General features: G+C 42.0%; 1 protein-coding gene across 1 annotated transcript in view; it reads left to right on the top strand.

The window, feature by feature from the left end:
- Positions 1–18919, top strand: part of Calcoco2 (calcium binding and coiled-coil domain 2) — a 31459-nt gene extending 12540 nt beyond the window's left edge. The window contains exons 3-13 of the mRNA XM_013037964.1: positions 284–386; positions 1326–1459; positions 4079–4204; positions 7479–7567; positions 7788–7857; positions 10289–10411; positions 10581–10667; positions 14033–14128; positions 15191–15320; positions 16754–16782; positions 17746–18919. Of these exons, the coding sequence (XP_012893418.1) occupies positions 284–386; positions 1326–1459; positions 4079–4204; positions 7479–7567; positions 7788–7857; positions 10289–10411; positions 10581–10667; positions 14033–14128; positions 15191–15320; positions 16754–16782; positions 17746–17919 (1161 nt within the window). The 3' untranslated portion in view covers positions 17920–18919. The remainder of the gene's footprint in view (positions 1–283; positions 387–1325; positions 1460–4078; positions 4205–7478; positions 7568–7787; positions 7858–10288; positions 10412–10580; positions 10668–14032; positions 14129–15190; positions 15321–16753; positions 16783–17745) is intronic.
- Positions 18920–19831: the final 912 nt, after the last annotated feature.

Below are 19831 nucleotides of genomic sequence, written 5' to 3'. Positions count from 1 at the left end.
TCAGTGGTAGAGTGCTTGTCTTGCATGCCTGAGGCCCTGGGTTCGATTCCTCAGCACCACATAAGCAAAAAGAAAAGAAAGCTGGAATTGGCGCTGTGGCTCAAGTGGTAGAGCGCTAGCCTTGAGCTGAAGAACTGAGGGACAGTGCCCAGGCCCAGAGTTCAGGCCCCACAACCGGACCCCCTCTCCCCAAAAAAAAGAAATGAAAAGAAAAGAAAACAGCTCAGATAAAGGCCATTTCCCTGAGCCCTGTCAGATGTTAAATGAGAACCTCTCATTACAGGTGGGATGGAAGACTACCCGTGAATATTACACTTTCATGTGGGTTGCTTTGCCCAGTGACCTAACAAAGGACTTAACCAAACAGCAGGAAGTCCAATTCAAAGGTGAGAACAATACTAGATCAAAGGTGTTGAAAACTGTAGGCAAAACTAATTATTGTGTGTATGTGTGTGTGTGTTTGTGTGTGTGTGTGTGTGTGTGTGTGTGTGTGTGTACTTGAGTGTGTGTACTTGACAGGTACTAGTTCTAGAATTCAGGGCCTATGTGCTCTCCCTCAGCTTTTTTGCTCAAGGTTGACATTCTACTACTTGAGCCACAGCTCCACTTCTGGCTTTTGGTGATTAATTGGAGATAAAAGTCTTATAGAACTGGCTTTGAACCATAATCCTCAGATCTCAGCCTTGTTTCCTGGGGCTTGACTCAGGGCCTCTGTGCTGTCCTTGAGCTTCTTTTGCTCAAGGCTAGCACTATCACTTGAGACACAGCCCTACTTTCCAGCTCTTTTGGTAGTTAGTGGAGAGTTGTTAGTCTCACAGACTTTCTTGCTTAGGTTGGCTTCGAACTGTGATCCTCAGATTTCAGCCTCCTACATAGGATTACAGGTGTGAGCCACCAGTGCCTGTCAGATCTGTCTCTTGTGTAGCTAGAATTACAGACATGAGCCCACTAGCACCTGGCTTGATTTTTCTTTTTTTTTTTTCTCTGAAAATTATTTTATGGGTGCTGAGGCTTGAACTCAGGCCCTCTTTTCTCACTTAGCTTTTTCACTCAAGGCTGGCACATTACTAGTTAAATCACACCTTCACATCTGGATTTTTGATGATTAATTTCAGACAAATGTCTTACAGTTTCTGATCTGGCTGGCCTTGAGTTTCAATCCTCAGATCTTAGACCCCTAAGTAGCTAGGATTATGGGTGTGAACCACTGGCACCTGGCTTTATTTGATTTTCTTGAGTTTGAGCTTTCTAAGGCAGATAAAAAGACGTGGATTTAATTTTTTTTAAGATCTTATTTTGTATTAAAAATCATGATTTTTTTTCAGCTTATTATCTGCCCAAGGATGATGAATATTACCAGTTCTGCTATGTGGATCAAGATGGTGTGGTCCGGGGAGCAAGTATCCCTTTCCAATTCCGTCCAGAAACTGAGGAGGACATACTGGTTGTTACCACTAAGGTCTGTAATTGGCCTTTCTAAGCATTTTCTGCCATTAAGCGTAGCAATTCCTAGGTACAGTTGATACTGAATCAATGAGGTTTTATGGTATACTTAAAAGATACTGGGGAAAATCTATATAGTACTCTGTTAAAATTCTGTAACTTGGGGCTGGGAAGGTGGCTCAGTGGTAGAGTGCTTGCCTTGCATGCATGAGGCCTGGGTTTTAATTCCTCAGCACCACATTAAGCAGAAAAAGCCAGACGTGGTGCTGTGGCTCAAGTGGTGGAGCACTGGCCTTGAGCTGAAGAGCTGAGGGTCAGTGCCCAGGCACAGAGTTCCTACCCCACGACTGACAAAAAAAAAAGTCTAACTTGCTGCGTACCAGTGATTCATGCCTTTAGTTCTAGCTACTCAGGAGTCTGAGAGCTCTGAGGATCATGGTTTAAAGCCAGCATGGTCAGGAAAGTCCATAAGATTCTTTTTTTTTTGATCAGTCATGGGGCCAGAACCCTGGGCCTGGACACTGTCCCTCAGCATTTCAACTCAAGGCTAGCGCTCTACCACTTGAACCTCAGCTCCACTTCCAGCTTTTTCTGCTTATGTGGTGCTGAGGAATCAAACCCAGCACCTCATGCATGCAAGACAAGCACTCTACCACTGAGCCACCTTCCCATCCCCCAAGTCCATGAGATTCTTATCTTCAGTTAACCACTAAAAAGCTGGACTGGAGTTGTGACTTAAGTGGTAGAGTGCTACTTGAGGGAAAAAAAAGCCCAGGGACAGTGCCCAGGCCCTGAGTTCAAACTCCAGGACACACACACACACAGACACACACACACAGACACACACACACAGACACACACACACACCTGTAACTTGGCATTTACACACATATGTGTAACTTGGCATTTACTCCTTAGGTTTTGTGGGGGGGGTTGTTTTTTTGGGGGGAGGGAGGGGAAGTTGTAGGGCTTGAACTCTGGGCCTGGGCACTGTCTCTGATCTCTTCAGCTCAAGGCAAGCACTCTACTACTTGAGCCACAGAACAACTTCACATTTTCTGAGTGGTTTATTGGAGATAAAAGTCTCACAACCTTTCCTGCCTGGGCTGGCTCTGAACTGTGATCCTCAGATCTCAGCCTCTTGAGTAGCTAAGATTACATGCATGAGCCACTGGTACCTGGCTTACTCCTTAACTTTTGCAGGTACTTATGTATAATCTTCTGCATATCTTAACACCACAGTAAATTTAACAGTCCATTGATACTTCCTTGGGGTGGGGGAGGGCTGCCAGTATGGAGGCTTCATGTTCTCACTCAACTTTTTGCTAATAGCTGAGACTCTACCACTTTAGTCATGCCTCTAATCTTACATTTTGCTGGTTAATGGAGATGGAGTCTTTGTTTTTTTGTCGGTTGTGGGGCTTGAACTCTGGGCCTGCAAGCTGTCCCTCAGCTCTTCAGCTCAAGGATAACGTTCTACCACTAGAGCCAGGGAGCCACTTCCTGTTTCCTGAGTGGTTTATTGGAGATAAGAACGGCCTTCCTGCCTAGGCTGACTTTGAATCGTGATCCTTAGATCTCAGCTTCCTGAGTAGCTAGGATTACAGGCAAGAGCCACCAGTGCCCAGCTCTGGAGATGGAGTTTTATAGACTTTTCTGCCTCATCTGGCTTTGAACTGAAATCCTCCAAGTCTCAACCTCCTGAATAGCTAGGATTATATGTGTGAGCCACTGGCTAAAAGTTCCATTGAGAAGCACCACATATTATTCTTTGTATTTCTCTTAGTTCTGACCTACATCCTGTCATACTTGTTGGATTCATTTACTTACTAATTTAGCAGAACAACTTCTTTTCTTTCGGCACTATGGGAGGTACTAAGGATACTATGAATAATCAATTAAAACATTATTTGTGTAATAAACAGTGACAGATTGACAAAAAAATTATTTTGAGCCTTAAGGAAACAAGATTTGTGGAAGGAAAACACTAGTATCTACAAGAAGAATCTACATTCTTTTATCACTATCCCTTGTAAATTTTTGTTTGAGGTTCAGAATAACCTCAAACTCAGTATGTATGCTCAGAGTGGCCTTGAATTCATGATCTCTGCCTCAGCCTCCCAAGTGATGGGTTACAGGCATGTACCAGCATATCTAGCCTGTCCCTTATAACTTTTTTTTTTTTGTCAGTGCTGTCCCTGAGCTCTTCAGCTCAAGGCTAGTGCTCTACCACTTGTGCCAGGGCACCACTTCCGGTTTTAGTGGTTAATTGGAGATAAGAGTCTCATGGACTTTCATGCCTGGGCTGGCTTCAACCTGTGATCCTCAGATCTCAGCTTCTTGAGATTAGGATTACATACCTGAGCCACTGGCGCCAGCCCTTGTAACATTTTTATGGCCTTAATCTTTGCTTTTCTATTTTTTGTGGTCATTGATGGCTTAATGCTGCAGTTATATAGTTATGCCTGTTATATCCTTACCTACATCCTGGAGAGCTATTCCCATTGGAGGTATATTCCAAGTAAATGGGAATGTCACTGAAGTGAGTGGAAATCAGTCAAATCCTCATTATACCAACATGTGGGAATTTTCTGATTGAAGGACTTGAATGTAGTTATGAAATGTTCTTTTGTAGGGAAAGGTGGAAGAGATTGAGCAGCACAACAAGGAGCTTTGCAAAGAAAACCAGGAGCTGAAGGACAGCTGTGCTACTCTCCAGAAGCAGAACTCAGATATGCAGGCTGATCTCAAAAGGAAGCAGGTATGGCTGCTAGTTAAAGGTGAACTTGGAGCATGGAGATCAGATTTAGGTGGTCTTTTTAGTCCATCCTATTTTCATTTGGCTTGTGTTCTCATGTCCCTAATGTCTTTGAAAAGGCACAGTGTTAAAAAGTTTTTCATGTATTCTTTTATTTGTTAAAAAAAATAATAATCATCCTAAACCTCAAATACTCAATTAGATTTTTCAATTACTACTACTGAATTGAGAAAGTGATAGTATACCAAGGGTTAGTCAGTGATAGAACCTTCAGATCCAGGCAATCTGGTTATTTATAATTTGATAATAATCTGCCATTTATAATTTGAAATATTTGTTTTGTCAGAATGTAGATATTAAAAGAGAAAAGAGCTGGGTGACAGTGGCTCATGCCTGTAATCCTACTACTCAGAAGGTTGAAATCTGAGGATTAAGGTTTGAAGCCAGCCCAGGCAGAAAAAAGTCCCAGTGAGACTCCAATTAACCACTCAAAAACCGGAAGTAGTACTGTGGCTCAAGTGATAGAGTGCTAGCCTTGAGCACAAAAAGGCTCAGGGACAGCATCCAGGCCCTGAGTTTAAGCCTGACAAAGGAAGAAAGGAAAGAAGGAGTGAAGAGCCAGATATGATGGTATATGCATGTATTCTGAGCCTCTGGAAACCTGAAGCAGGAAGATTATGAGTTTGAGTTTAGTCTGAGCTACACAGTTCAAGGCTAACCTGTGCTACATAGAAAGACCTGTTGAGAGAGGGGGAGTAGAGAGGAGAAAGGGAAAGAGAGGAGAAAGCAGAGTTAACAGACTGAAAGCAGAGGATCAAAAGTTCACGGTCAGGCTGGGCGCCAGTGGTTCAAGCCAATAATCCTAGCTACTTAGGAGCCAGAAATCTAAGGATTATGGTTCAAAGCCAGCCCAAGCAGGAAAGGAAACTTCACAGGACTCCTCAATAAGCTACTTTAAAAAAAAAGAGCTGGAAGTGAGTAGAAGAAGTTGGCTCAAGTGGTAGAGCACTAGCCTTATGCAAAAAGAAGCTTAGGGACAGCACCCAGGCCAGCATCCCAGGTCTAGCACACACACACAAAAGTTCAAGGCCATATCTGGTGCTGGTAACTCACCTAGCTGACTCCTAGCCACTTAGGAGGCTGAGATCTGAATGAAGATGAATTGAACAAGAAAGTCCATTAGACTATTTATCTTCAATTAACCACCAAGAAGCCAGAAGTGCAGCTGTGGCTAAAGTGGTAGAATGCTAGACATGAGTGAAAAAGCTTAAGAGACAGTGCATAGGCCCTGAATTTAAGTCCCAGTACCAGCACAAAAGCTGATAAAGCCTAAAAAAGAAATTTAAGAAGCTTGGAGATATAGGCAGAGGATTGCCATTGAAGCTTAAGATCAATTGATCTTACGTGAAAAAGGAAACGAAAGAAAAAACAAATGTTTAGGACCTGTGTGATAGCCACAGCCACCTATGGCTATTGAATACTCAAAATATGGCCGTATTGATACACACATGCGCACACACAAAATGGTCATTACATAAACAGAATTTCAAGGGCTTAATATGAAAAAAATCACATTTTATTGCTTCTGTTGAACTAACATTTTCGCTATATTGAGTTTAAACTAATTTTATGCCAGACATGATGAACATAGCTAAAATCTTAGATAGATTGAGGCAGGATGACAATAAATTCAGTACTTTTCTGACTATATTGTAAGACCTTGTCTTTTTTTTTTGGTCAGTTGTGGGGCCTGAACTCGGCTTGGGCACTATCCCTTAGCTCTTTAGCTCAAGGCTAGCGTTCTACCACTTGAGCCACAGCACCACTTCAGCTTTTTCTGTGTATGTGGCACTGAGGAATCAAACCCAGGTTCTCATGCATGCAAGGCAAGCACTCTACCACTGAGCCAACTTCCCAGCCCGACCTTGTCTTCTTTAAAAACAAGCATTGACCTATTTCTTTTGAATTTTTAAAAATGTGACTACTAATTTCTTTTTCTTGTTTTTCTTCTTTTTTTTTTGTCAGTTGTGGGGCTTGAACTCTGGGCTTGGACGCTGTCACTCAGCTCAAGGCAAGCACTCTACCACTTGAGCCACAGCACCACTTCTGGTTTTCTAATGGTTTATTGGAGATAAAGAGTCTCCAGATTTTCCTGCCCAGGCTAGCTTTGAACCACAATCCTCAGATCTCAGCCTCTTGAGTAGTTAGGATTACAAGCATGAGCCACTGATACCCTGCTAAATTATATATATGGTTAAAAACAACTTACAGGATAACAGAATTCTAAGACAAAAGTTAACTTTGTCTACTTTTTCCATTGCCAGTGTCCAGTATGTGCGAGGTAGTTGATAAATATTTAATTAATCAGTAAATATAAGCCCCAGTGGAAATGAAAGTCGAGATTCTTTTTTGTTTCTTTTTTAAATTATAGTCTTACTATATAACCTAGCCTGGTCTTGAACTCTCAATCTTTCTGCCTCAGACTCTCAAGTGCTGTTACAGGTGTGCACCATCATGCCCAGATAAATGTACCTTTTTTTTTTTTTAAATTGTGCCAGACTTGAAACTTGAACTCAGAGCCTAGGTGGTGTCCCTGACCTTTTTTGCTCAAAGCTAGCACTCTACCACTTAAGCCACAGCTTTGGTAGTTAATTGGAGATAAGTGTCTCATGGATTTTTCTGCCTAGACTGGCTTCAAACCGTGATCGTCATATCTCAGCCTCCTGAGTATGAGTAGCTAGGATTACAGGTGTGAACCATCAGTACCCAGCCTAGATATATCTTTAGTATGGAAAGAATGGGGTTATTGCACTTGCCTAGAGTGTAAATATTTTAAAACAAAAAATAAAAAATTTAATATAGAGGGGCTGGGAAGGTGGCTCAGTGGTAGAGTGCTTGCCTTGCATGCCTGAGGCCCTGGGTTCGATTCCTCAGCACCACATAAGCAAAAAGCTGGAAGTGGTGCTGTGGCTCAAGTGGTAGAGCGCTAGTCTTGAGCTGAAGAGCTGAGGGACAGCGCCCAGGCCCAGAGTTCAGGCCCCACGACCGGACCCAAAAAAAAAAAATTAATATAGAAATTTTTTTCACAATTAGCCTACCTTAGCTATATATAGAGAGATTTCATTGTTATAATATGGGAATCTCTTTACTTAGATATTTCATTCACTGCTATGTCATGCTATGCCTGACGTGCATGCAGTAAGTGCTCAATGTTCAATAAGATGCTAAAATGTGTCTTAGAGATGGGTTGTTCTTTTGATAATGTTTCAATTTACAGGAGGAGCTAGAAACTCTACAGAGCACAAATAATAAGTTAGAAGAGAAAGTGAAAGAACAGAAGGCTTATTGGGAGACTGAACTGCTTCAGTGAGTATGCTTTATAATTCTTGGATAAGAGTTGGTAATGAATGTAGCATAGACACCCTTAGGTAGAGTTCTGGAATTTGTTAGAAGACACTTTTCCTGTTACAGCAGTGATAGGTTTTATTAACTGTTAGGTATAGGAAAAGCGGCTTTAAATCATTTCTGCCCAGGGGAAGCCAAGGATATCAGTGGATATTTCACAAAGTCATCTCCATCTCCATAGAATGAAAGAAAACAACCAGAAGGTATCTTCAGAAAATGAGAAGATGGGAGTCAGAGTGGACCAGCTTCAGGTCAGTAACAGCATGCCTTTGCCAAGGTATTTTCTTAGCTTTACCACCACTATAATCTGGTGTCCCAGAAAGATTTGTTCATTTTATTGCCTAATGACATACCTTTTATTTTATTGTCAAGGTGATATACAGAGGGGTTACAGTTACATAAGTAAGGTGTAGTGAATACATTTCTTGTTGAACTTGTTACCCTTTCCTCATTTTTCTCCCACTTTCCCTCCCCTACCACTCCCTTCCTCCAAAGACATACCTTTTTTGCTGCTAGATATTTGTTACTGTGAAAGAATGCCTGTTGCTGGGTGCCAGTGACTCATGCCTGTGATCTTAGCTTACTCAGGAGGCTAAGATCTGAGGATCGCATTTCAAAGCCAGCCTGGGCAGGAAAGTCCGTGAAACTCTTGTCTCCAATAAACCACCAGAAAACCAGAAGTGGCACTGTGGCTCAAGTGGTAGAGTGCTCGTTTTGAGCTGAAGAGCTAAGGGACAGCGCTCAGGACCAGAGTTGAAGCCCCATGACTGACAAAAAAAGAGAAAGAATGCCTGACATGGCTTAAAGAACTTATTTTGTCTCATGGTTTGAGACATTTAGTACATCATCAGGCAGAGAAAGCAAGAGAGAATGACTGCTAGCTACTGGCTTCTTTTTCCTTTTTAATTCTGTCTGGGTTCCTAGTCTATAGTCTAGTGCTGCCCACATTCAAGATTAGTCTTCCTTCTCCAGTCAATCCTCTGAAAATGTTCTCAGATACACATAGGTAAGTGTTTTCCTAATCTATTAAACCTTCACAATTCAATGAAGTTGTCAGTCAAGATTAACCTTCATGCCAAGAGCTTGTGGCTCTGACCTGTCATCCCAGCTGTGATTAGGTAGATCACAGTTCAAAATCAGCCTAAGAAAAACAGTCCATGAGACTTCATCTCAATGGAAAAAGCTGGGTGTGGTGATGTGTACCTGTCATTTCACCTATGACAGAAAACATAAAATAGATTGTGATTCACAGTCCAAACATGAGCCAGGCAAAATACACACAGAAGTCTGAGATTGGGAGGACTGCAGTTCTAGGTCAACTTGAGCAAAAAGTTCTTGAGATCCCATCTCAACCATAAAAAGCTTGGCTGGTGACTCATACCTGTAATCTTAGCTACTCAGATGACTGAGATCTGAGGATCACAGTTCAAAGACAGCCTGGGCTGGAAAGTCCATGAGACTTTTCTCCAATTAACCACCAGAAAAACAGAAGTGGAGCTGTGACTCGAAGTGGTAGAGCACTAGCCTTGAGCAGAAAAGCTTAAGAACAGCACCTGGTTCCTCAGTTCAAGCCTCACAACCGACCAAAAGAAAAAAAGAGAACTTGACACAGTAGCATGTGCCTGTCATCACAGCTACATGGAAAGCACAAATAGGAAGAGCATGGTCCTGGCTACTCTGGGCAAAAAAGAAGGATCTATTTAAAAATAACAAACAAAAATGGCTGAGGATGTGGTATAAACAGTAGAGGTAATAGTATCTTTTGATAAACAGAGAAGGCCCTGAGTTCAAATTCTAATATGGGCCCCCCCCCAAAAAAAAAGGTTTTTTTTTTTGCCAGTCCTGGGGCTTGAACTCCTGTGCGCTGTCCTTGAGCTTCTTTTGTTCAAGGCTAGCACTCTTACTACTTAAGCCACAGCGCCACTTCTGGCCTTTTCTGTTTATGTGGTGCTGAGGAAGCGAACACAGGGCTTCATGCTTTTTTTTTTTTTTTTTTTTTTGGGTCCGGTTGTGGGGCCTGAACTCTGGGCCTGGGTGCTGTCCCTCAGCTCTTTAGCTCAAGGCTAGCACTCTACCGCTTGAGCCACAGCGCCACTTTCGGCTTTTTTCTTTTTGCTTATGTGGTGCTGAGGAATCAAACCCAGGGCCTCAGGCATGCAAGGCAAGCACTCTACCACTGAGCCACCTTCCCAGCTCAGGGCTTCATGCTTGATACACAAGTACTCTATCACTAGGCCACATTCCCAGCCCGGCCAAAAAAAAAAAAATTTAAGGGCAGGCAGCTTTAATTTAGAGAATAGTTCATCCAGTTTTGCTCAGTTGAATCTTACATTCTTAGGAAGTAAGGTAGAGTTGAGTTGAAGAGTAAGGTTATTTTTTTTGTTGTTATTTTATGGCTTTACCACTTGAGCCATGCTTCCAGCAGGCTTTTTGGTGATTATTTTGGAGATGGAGTCTTGTGAGCTTTTCTGCCCTAGCTGGCCTTGAGGAACACAATCCTCCAGATCTCAGCCTCCTTAGTAGCGAGGATTATAAGCATAAGACACTAGCATCTTTTTTTCTAAGGGATTTTTTTTGACACTTGGGAGTTACTAAGAAAATACATGCATTTCTTTTAGCATTTTTCCTAGTTACTTTTCTTTCTCTTACACCTTGGTGTTATATTCTCTATTTTTGTTTTAGGCCCAGCTGTTAACACAAGAGAAAGAAATGGAGAAGCTTGTCCAAGGAGATCAAAATAAGACAGAGCAGTTGCAGCATCTGAAAAGTGAAAATGACCAACTCTTTATCAGTTTAACTGAACAGGTAGAGTAATAGAAGAAAATATGCATTGTATTTTAAATGAGCTTATGTATTTAATGGCTTACTCAGCAACTTAGAGACTTATTTTCCCTACATCCTGATTGGTTATAAGTTCAGTAGGCCCTTCCCCAGTGTGTTTGTGCATATGTGTATGAAATCTGTTTTTCTGCAGAAGGAGAACCAGAAGAAACTCCAGCAGACAGTGGAGGAAATGAAGCAGAAAGAGACAACTGCAGTGAAGAAACAGCAGAAGTTAACGGCATGTTTGTCTTTGCTTGGCTATATGGGAGGAACCTAATGAAGGAAGGGATGAGGGTCTATTTTTAGGTGATAGCATAAATAATACATAGTATTAATCTCTGGATGATTTGATTTCTACCATAAAAGAATATCTGCCACTTACAAGCTACTTGTGAAAGGTAGAGATGTGTCTAGTGTGTGATAAATATTAAAATTACACATGACAGGTCCTAATAAAGAGATCACTGGGCTAGGACTCACACTAATCCTATAGTGCTATTGTGAGACCATAAAGAGCTCTATAATAGGAAATGACTCCTTTTGTCTTCTCCTTCCCTCTGTCTTTCTCCCCTTCCCAGTGGAGGAGGGGGCCTGAATTCTGGGCCTGGGTGCTGTCCCTCAGCTCTTCAGCTCAAGGCTAGCGCTCTACCACTTGAGCCACAGCACTACTTCTGGCTTTTTTCTGTTTATGTGGTGCTGAGGAATCGAACCAAGGGCCTCATGCATGCAAGGCAAGCATTCTACCACTGAGCCACCTTCCCAGCCCTCTTTTCTTCCTTTTAATGGAAAACACTTCACAAATTGGAGTCATCCTTGCACTAATTTCTCAGTTAATGTAAAGGTCTGAAAATCCGGGGTTTTCCCGTTATTAGAATATGACTCAGGTATCACTTTTTAATCATATTCAATCAGTTTTTGAGTATCTACTATATATAAGATATTAAACTTTTTTAGCATGCTTAGTTAGTGAAAAATAGGAGAAAGTACAGGTTGTCAGATCATGGGTCAAGTTAAACCTATATAGTATTTTATTTGGCTTGGTGTTTTTCTTTTTTTTGGATCCGGTCGTGGGGCCTGAACTCTGGGCCTGGGCGCTGTCCCTCAGCTCTTCAGCTCAAGACTAGCGCTCTACCACTTGAGCCACAACACCACTCCAGCTTTTTTTTTTCTTCTTTTTGCTTATGTGGTGCTGAGGAATTGAACCCAGGGCCTCATGCATGCAAGGCAAGCGCTCTACCACTGAACCACCTTCCCAGCCCCTGGCTTGGTGTTTTTCTAAAAATTGAATTATTTATCATTTGTAAATGAGAGTATTTGCCATTTGAAGAAAATGTTATTTCTCCCTTCTTTTGAAAAGTCAGGAGATCTAGCATTTGAGCCCACATTCTTTTACACAACTGCAATATCTGTAGCTCAGTGCACTTAGATAGGTCATGTACTCTTCATCTGATGGCAGATTGTTTTGGTAATGCTGGAGATGAAACCCAAGGTTTCATCAATGTTAAGTGTTCTATCACTGAGCTATATACCCGCTTAATCTTCACTGTTTTTTGCATTCATTTCCTTCATTCAGTTCACTATTTGCTTGACTTCTTAGAAACATGACCTCTGATATAATAAACAAATTCATTTTAACCTATAATCCACAGATTTCAACCTCCTTCTCATGTAATTTTTTTTTTTTTTGGCTGTAATGGGGCTTGAACTCTGGGCCTGGGCACTGTCCCTACGCTCTTCAGCTCAAGGCTGAGCGCTCTACCGCTTGAGCCACAGTGCGACTTCCAGTTTTCTGGTGGTTAATTGGAGATAAGAGTCTCGCAGACTTTGCCCAGGCTGGCTTTGAACTACAATCCTCAGATCTCAGTCTCCTGAGTAGCTAGAATTACAGGCATGAGCCACTGGTGCCTGGCTTGTAATAATTTTTAATACCCCAAATTCTCTTCACCTGTCTGATAGCAGTTTTATTTTTTTGGTTTGTGATTCTGAGGTTTTGAATAGAGTGCCTTGTTAGGCAAACGCTCTACCACTGAGCCTCATCCCCATTTCCTTATTCCTTATTTTTCATGTATCCAAAACACCTTGTATCTTACACTTTAGGAGTCTAGGAACAAGAAAACAACAGTGGAGGAGCAGTTAGTACAAGAGGTGGAACAGCTAAAGGCAAAGGTAGAGGCCGGAAAAGCTTGTTACTTAGAGAAGTACAAAGAGTGCCAACGACTTCACAAACAGATCAGGCAACTCAGGGCTGCTGCACTGGTAGGTGACAGAGATAAGGGGCCCAGAAAAGAAAGGGGTGTAAAGGTTTGTGGTTCTTAGACCATACCCAAATATGTCTCCTGTTCAGGAGACATATTTTGTATTAACAAGGGAGGGTGGAGAATGAAGTCAGATACCATCCTTGGGGGTCCCTGGAAATATAGGCCCCATATTGGTGATAGGTCTCAGGAAATGTTTTGTAACCATTGAGTAGGTTCTATGCAGACTCAGATAGTTCTTTCTTATTTCTGCCTTTTGAGGAAGTGAAGCAGGACCAGAAGAGCCAGCAGGAGCCAGTGGGGATGGGGAGCAAGGAACCTGCAGTCGGCACTGTCATCGGGTAACCCCCTGTGGCATTACTACCTCAGGCTCGGCTAGAAGCACGCACAGCAGTTTGGGCACCAGCATTCAAATAAAAAAATCTTGGAACAAAAACTACAACTTGTAGGATTAGCTTTAGTGTGTTTGTGAGGTATGCGCCTGTGTATGTATGCAAATAGGAGGTGGGAAATACTGAAGCCTGAAACTAGTTGTTAGCCTATCTTTCAGGGAATCTCAAGACCCCAGTCTGGATTCTTTGTAGCCTAGAACAAGTGCCCTTCAATGTTCCCCTCTTTTTTAGTGGAACCTGCATCTAGATGCCTGTTCCCACTGAGAGGAAATCACATTAATCAAGAGTGCCTCAGGCTTCATGGTGTGAGCTGTTTATTCCAAACAAACAATTACTTCACGGTTTGGTAGGACCAAACAAGACTCTGTTTACCCCTAAATCTGATAGGTTGGTCTTTAAGGTTTTCTCCAATTAAACTCTCAAACAAAAACAAGCCAGGTGCTCCTGGATCACAGTTGTAATTCTAGATACTCTGGAAGCTGAGATCTGAGCAAAGTCCCTAAGACTTTTATCTACAATAAACTACCAGAAAAGCCAGAAGTGGAGCTGAGACTCTAGTGGTAAAGCACTAGCCTTGAGCAAAAAAGCTCAGGGACAGCACTGAGGTCCTGAGTTCAAGCCTGGGACTAGCCAAAAAAAATCTTGATGCTAGCTCAGGCTTTCTGGCATTTGGTTTGTTATCTTTCTGTAAGCAGCCCCCCTCTCATAGTACAACTTCTTCCTCCAAAATCCCTGCCATATTCCCTTCCTCTCCGCCCCGCCCCCCCAGCCCAATCTTACCCCTTTGGAAAGCCATAACCTCTACCTTGCCAGTAAGACATCAACTTTGCCATATTAGCATAGAAGACCTTGCCTACATCCCTTTCCCTTACTAATTTTTTTTTTGCCTCCCACCTCAGATCTGGATGGCAATATGTGATCCTAATTATAATTTTTGTTGTTGTTGTTGTTGACAGGATGAGAACTTTGAACTGTCAAGACGACTAAGTGAAAACAAGATTTTATTTGATATTTTGCAGAGAGAGAAAGAAAGAGTGGAAAAAGAAAATAATGTAAGTAATTAAAAGAAGGTAGAATTGCTCCCCCAAGGTTGTAAGGGGTATGAGCATAGTGGCACAGAGATGTGATATAGCAGAACCTATTCTAAGGCAGGCGCTGGTGGCTCACACCTGTAATCCTAGCTGCTCAGGAGGCTGAGATCTGAGGATCACAGTTTGAAGCCACCCTGAACAGAAAAGTCCATGAGATTCTTATCTCCAAGTAACCATCAGAAAACTTACAGTGGCTCTGTGGTTCAAAGTGGTAGAGCGCTAGACTTGAGCAAAAAGAGCTCAGGGACAGTAGTCAGGCTGGGAGTTCAAACCTCATGACTGACAAACAACTTGGAAGTGCCGAGGATGTGCCTTACTGGTAGAGCACTTACCTAGTATGCATTAAAGCCCTGGGTTTGATCTTTAACAAGGTAAAAACTCTCTTAAGAGAGAGAAAAAAATTCATATGGTAATTATTCCTGCTTTAGCCAGGAGTAGTGGGTCATATCTGTAATCCCAGCTACTTGAAAAAAGTAAAAATGGAGATGGGAGAGTTCGGATTTTCAAAGACAGCCTGGACAAAACTAGACTGTCTCAAAACCAAAACAGAAGCTGGGTTTTAGTGCTTCATACCTTAATCCTTGCTACTAAGGAGCCAGATCTGAGAATTGTGGTTTAAAGCAAGCCCTGGCAGGAAAGTCTGTGAGATTATCTCCAATTAACCACCAAAAAGCCAGATGTGGAACTGTGGCTCAAGTAGTGGAGTACCAACCTTGAGCAAAAAAGCTAAGGGAGAGCAGTTAGACCTAGAGTTCAAGCTCCCCCAGTATTGGACACAGCACAAATACTAATAGGACTGGGAACATGGGAACATGGTAGAGTACTTGCCTAGCAAGTTGTTGCCCAGGCTTAATCTCAGTAAAAAACAAAAAACCTAATTTTTGAGCTATTGAAGAATAGATTATTTTTTGTTGGGCTTCCCTGATAACACATTGCCAATTAAAAACTTAGTGGACATCTATCTAGTTTGTGGTGGCCATTTTTTGTTCTCTTTCATTATGTCTGTAAATTCTTTCTCCTTAGCTCTTGAAGGAGGAGAACAGGAGATTGTTAAGTTACATGGGTCTGGATTCTTTGTCCATTCAAATGCCTACTTCAACTCAAGGAGGCGCTGAACGAAATCCAGGTCTTGTCTATGGAAACCCATATTCTGGTAAGACAACCTTGCCAGTAAGACATCTTTGCCATACTAGCATAGAAGACCCTTGCCTGCATCCCTTTCCTTAACTAATTTTTTTTGTCTGAGATGCTAATTAAGACCAGGCTCATTGTTAAGAATTGCTGGGTAGAAGCTGAGGACCCAACAGAAAAATTGCCAGGCGTGAAGTGTTAATTGAGAAATAAATCTGAATTCAGAAGACGCAAATCAGATCACTCGCCTAGAGGCAACAGACACAAATTGAGTCCCGTGGCTATATTCCAAATGTATAAATCAGAGAAATGTCTTTGTGTAGAAGATATACACATACAAACCAGAAGAAGCTAATTAAGATTTGAAAATGGAAGCGAAATGCAGGTTATAGCATTCAGAAACTGTTAGTTCCAGCAGCCCTCTTGATGGCCCAACCAAAGGTAACATTGAGTGTGCTCTACTGAGACTCCAGAGGGGCAGGACAGGAAAGATAAGGTCACTCAGGGAATGGTGGTAGTATGTGCCTGCTAACCTGAGCTTTCCTTCTTTGTCTCCAAAAGCAAGGCAAGACCTCATTTGCTTTTTTGAGTAGTCTAAAGAAACAAAGTTATCGTAGTCACAACCAGATTTTTGTACCAGACGGGGGAACAGGGTTATTTCTTGTTTAAAAATACTATTGCCGGGCACCAGTGGCTCATGCCTGTAATCCTAGCTACTCAGGAGGCTGAGATCTGAGGATCGTGGTTCAAAGCCAGCCCGGGCAGGAGAGACTGTGAGACTCCTATCTCCAATAAACCACCAGAAAACCGGAAGTGGCGCTGTAGCTCAAGTGGTAGAGTTCTCGCCTTGAGCTGAAGAGCTGAGGGACAGCGCCCAGGCCCAGAGTTCAAGCCCCACGATCAACCAAAAAAAAAAAGAGGTTTATTGTTTATATGGACATAATATATACATAAACATACATGTATATATATATGCATATATGTATATACACACACACACACATTGCTATTTCATTATGTTTCCCCCTTCTCTTTGTCATTGACCTAAATGCCTTGTCAGAAGTGGTATATTTGAGAGAGAGAGAAGGCAGCAGAGAACAGGGGCCAGTGGCTCATGCCTGTAATCCTAGCTGCTCGGGGAGCTGATGAGATTTGAGGATTGCTGTTCAAAGCCAGTTTAGGCAGGAAAGTCCTGAGACTCTTTATCTCCAATTACAGAAAAAGCTGAAAGTGATGGTATGGCTCAAGTGGTAGAGTGCTAGCCGTAAGCAAAAGGAGGTCAGGGACAGCATACCGGCCCAGAGTTCAAGCCCCAGGACTGGCCAAAAAAATAAGTAAATAAATAAATAAAAGGAGGAGAAAAGGAAATAATGAAAGTTACAGAAAATATCTACTAGAATACAACTGTGAATTAAGGGTATTTATTTCACTGAATGAAATCTGTCTTGTTCTCAGGTGTCCAAGAAAGTTCGGCATCCAGCCTGGTAAGTATATGCGCAGGATTGTCCATATCAAATTATTGAGAAAATTTCCTCTCCTGCTTTATTTTATGAGAGAAACACAGGGAGGTGGCTGATTCTGATAACTCCAAAGATCAGCTGGATTAGTTTGTTCTGGGCCCAAGGATTGGCAGCCTTTTGAGGTAAGGAGAAGGAAACAGTTCATCTACCATTCTGCTCAAGGTTTGCACCTATGAGTTAAGTTTGGTAACATGACAAGGGAGGAGATATGATCTAGGCAGCTGGCCAGTCATGGTGTGTCCACCGTCCTTTCCAGACTGGAGCTATATTGACTGCTTTGGCAATATTAGGCCCTTTCAGTCCTGGAGTCCTGAGGCTTTCATCAATAAGTACTTCCAGATGTGAATCCATTAATTTCTTTAGCATTTCTTGTGCTAATCATTATGCTGGGCACTAAGTATACAATGGGAAAGTGTCGCAACCTGTGCATGCTCCTTAATCCACTGCAATCAGGAGCAACACAATAACAGAAACCGGACCATGCAACTTAGATTTGGGGTACCAGGCGACCTATAGCCTTCTGCTGGCAACAGATCCCAAGGTTCCATTTGGTTTTTATTGGTCTTGTGCAAGGAAGTAAAGTACAAACTTCAACTTGTGACAGGATTTTTGTATACAGGTAGTAGGTGGCCTGCTTATTTTGAGAAGAGCTAAACAGTAAACAGCCTACAATTTGCATAAACCTAAATTTACCCTCAGGTTCCCACACAGTTTAGGGTGGAATCTGAGTTCCTCTTAAGCTGGGACTGATTGACCTTTCCAGGAAAACTCTCAGCATTCTGAGAGTATGTTGGGAGAAGGCATTCCAAACTCCCAATCTTTTCCGAGTCTGACAGCTTGGATTTTTTTGGGCTCTCACAGGAAAGAACATGGATGTCTGTCACACAGAGTTCACATTTGCATTGACCTCTTTGTTCTTTCTCCCAGCTCTCCAAGAAATGCCTCACCTGCAACTCAGACTTTGCTGATGAAATCTGTGATCATAGCTTGGAACAGCAGCAAACTGAGTCCCTTTCTTTGAATTGCCCAATTTGTTCTAAGGTCTTCTCAGCAAAAGAGAAGCAAATCTTTGAAGACCATGTCTACTGCCACTCTCTCTAGGTGTCCCTCCCTTCCAGCCTGTTGGATGTATGCTGTACATAGATTTTATAGAATAGAATGTATAGCTTCTTCTATGAGCTATATTAGTCAAGATCCTGCCTAACCTGAAATCATTGGGGATTTACCTAGCCATGTTGCTAGTAAAAGTGGACTAATGTATTATCTGCAGAATGATATTAAGTCCTTGTGGATGACTCCCTAAGTCACACAACTCTAGCTCATTAGGCTCTTACCTATAGTGCCCATACTTCTTTTGGCACCTCAGCACAAGGGCCCCAGGATAGAATTGATTGATCTGCTATTCACAATAGGCCTGAGTTTATTCTAAGGGATTTGTCTTCCAGGTTGCCCCACTGCCATTCAAGTCAGGCCTTGAGTGTATTTGTACTCAGATCTCAGGTCTAACTCTAGGGATAGATTTGGAGCAGAGGTTAAGAATTTCTCTCTTCTTAGGCCTCTTTCTCCAGTTGACTCTATTAAACTAGGCAAAAATGGCATGACAGAGAACTCAGATGTCCAATTTAAATACCAAAGATTTCTGATCTTTATCTCTCAAACCCTCAAAAGAAGTATCTTATTCCTGATCCATGGCCAGGAAAATACTTCAAGCACAGAAAGCCTTATTTCTAGCTGGTGTGGTGGTATATGCCTGAAATTCCAGTATTCTAGACGCTGAGGCAGGAGGATTGAGAGTTCCAGGCCAGCCTGGGGTCTATGGAGAGACTCTTTCTCAGAACAGCAAAAAGAAATAGAAAAGCCTTCTTTCTGTCTGGATACCTCTGACCAGCATCTTCAGCACTTTCCTATGCACATAACTTTTATATACTCTTAATGACTAATTAGGAGTTAGAAATTGGGGTTTTCAACTTTCTGAACAGTTGAGTTTGACTAATGGGTACCAGAATAATGAAACAACTATTGTTAATCTCTTTAATAGTAAAATTTTTTCGGGGACTTAGATAATGTAAAATAAATCTTTGTTTTATTGTCTCACAGACTATACTAGTGATTATCTCTTTCCTTGTCTCCATTACTAAGAGTGTGTTGGCACTGGGTGCAGTGGCTCAAGCCTATAATCCTAGCTGCTTGGGAAATGGATGTGGAGGATCTAAATTCAAAGCTAACTTGAACATAAAAGGTCATGAGATTCCATTGGTGGTGGCCAGTTACATTGAGGTGGACAAGGAGGTTAGATGGCACCAGTTTGGAGAATTTGGAGGCCTACCTACTTTTGGTCGATTTGTCATGATGATAGATGGACTGATTTTGGTACCCTTTGCTAATTAAGTTTGGAGCCCTTTATCCAGATTTGCCTGATTAAACTATAAACAACTCCATTTTCTTCCTCTCAAAGACAAAACAAATAGAAATGACCCCCAAGGAGTCAACAACTGGCCACTTATAGAGGCCTTTAATGAAACTTGTGAATTATGTGACACACTATGTTGAAGATAAAATTGAGGCAGCTGTAATGGCACTCCTGCTGCAATTTTCTTGATGTTATAGTTATGTCCTACGTGAACCATTGTTCTCACAGTTCCTTGCTTTGATTTCTACTTGATAAAATTAAGATGAAACACTTCCACTCCTCTATCATTTCAATAAGAGGTCTCTTGTACTTATAAACTTTAAGCATCAGGTATGAACTAGACACATGGTTCATACCTGAAACCCTAGCTACTCTGGAGGCTGAGATCTGAGGATTGTGGTTCCAACTAGCCTGGGAAAGAAAGACCATGAGACTTTTTTTTTTTTTTTTTGGTCGGTCATGGGGCTTGAACTCTGGGCCTGGGCAGCTCAAGGCTAGCGCTCTACCACTTGAGCCACGGCACCACTTCGGGTTTTCGAGTGGTTTATTGGAGATTAGAGTCTCACGGACTCTTATCAAAGCCAGCCTTTGAACCGAGATCCT

Source organism: Dipodomys ordii, unplaced genomic scaffold (genome assembly GCF_000151885.1).
Source record: "Dipodomys ordii isolate 6190 unplaced genomic scaffold, Dord_2.0 Scaffold7, whole genome shotgun sequence".
Taxonomy (NCBI): domain Eukaryota; kingdom Metazoa; phylum Chordata; class Mammalia; order Rodentia; family Heteromyidae; genus Dipodomys; species Dipodomys ordii.
This window is presented reverse-complemented; position numbering and strand designations above follow the sequence as displayed.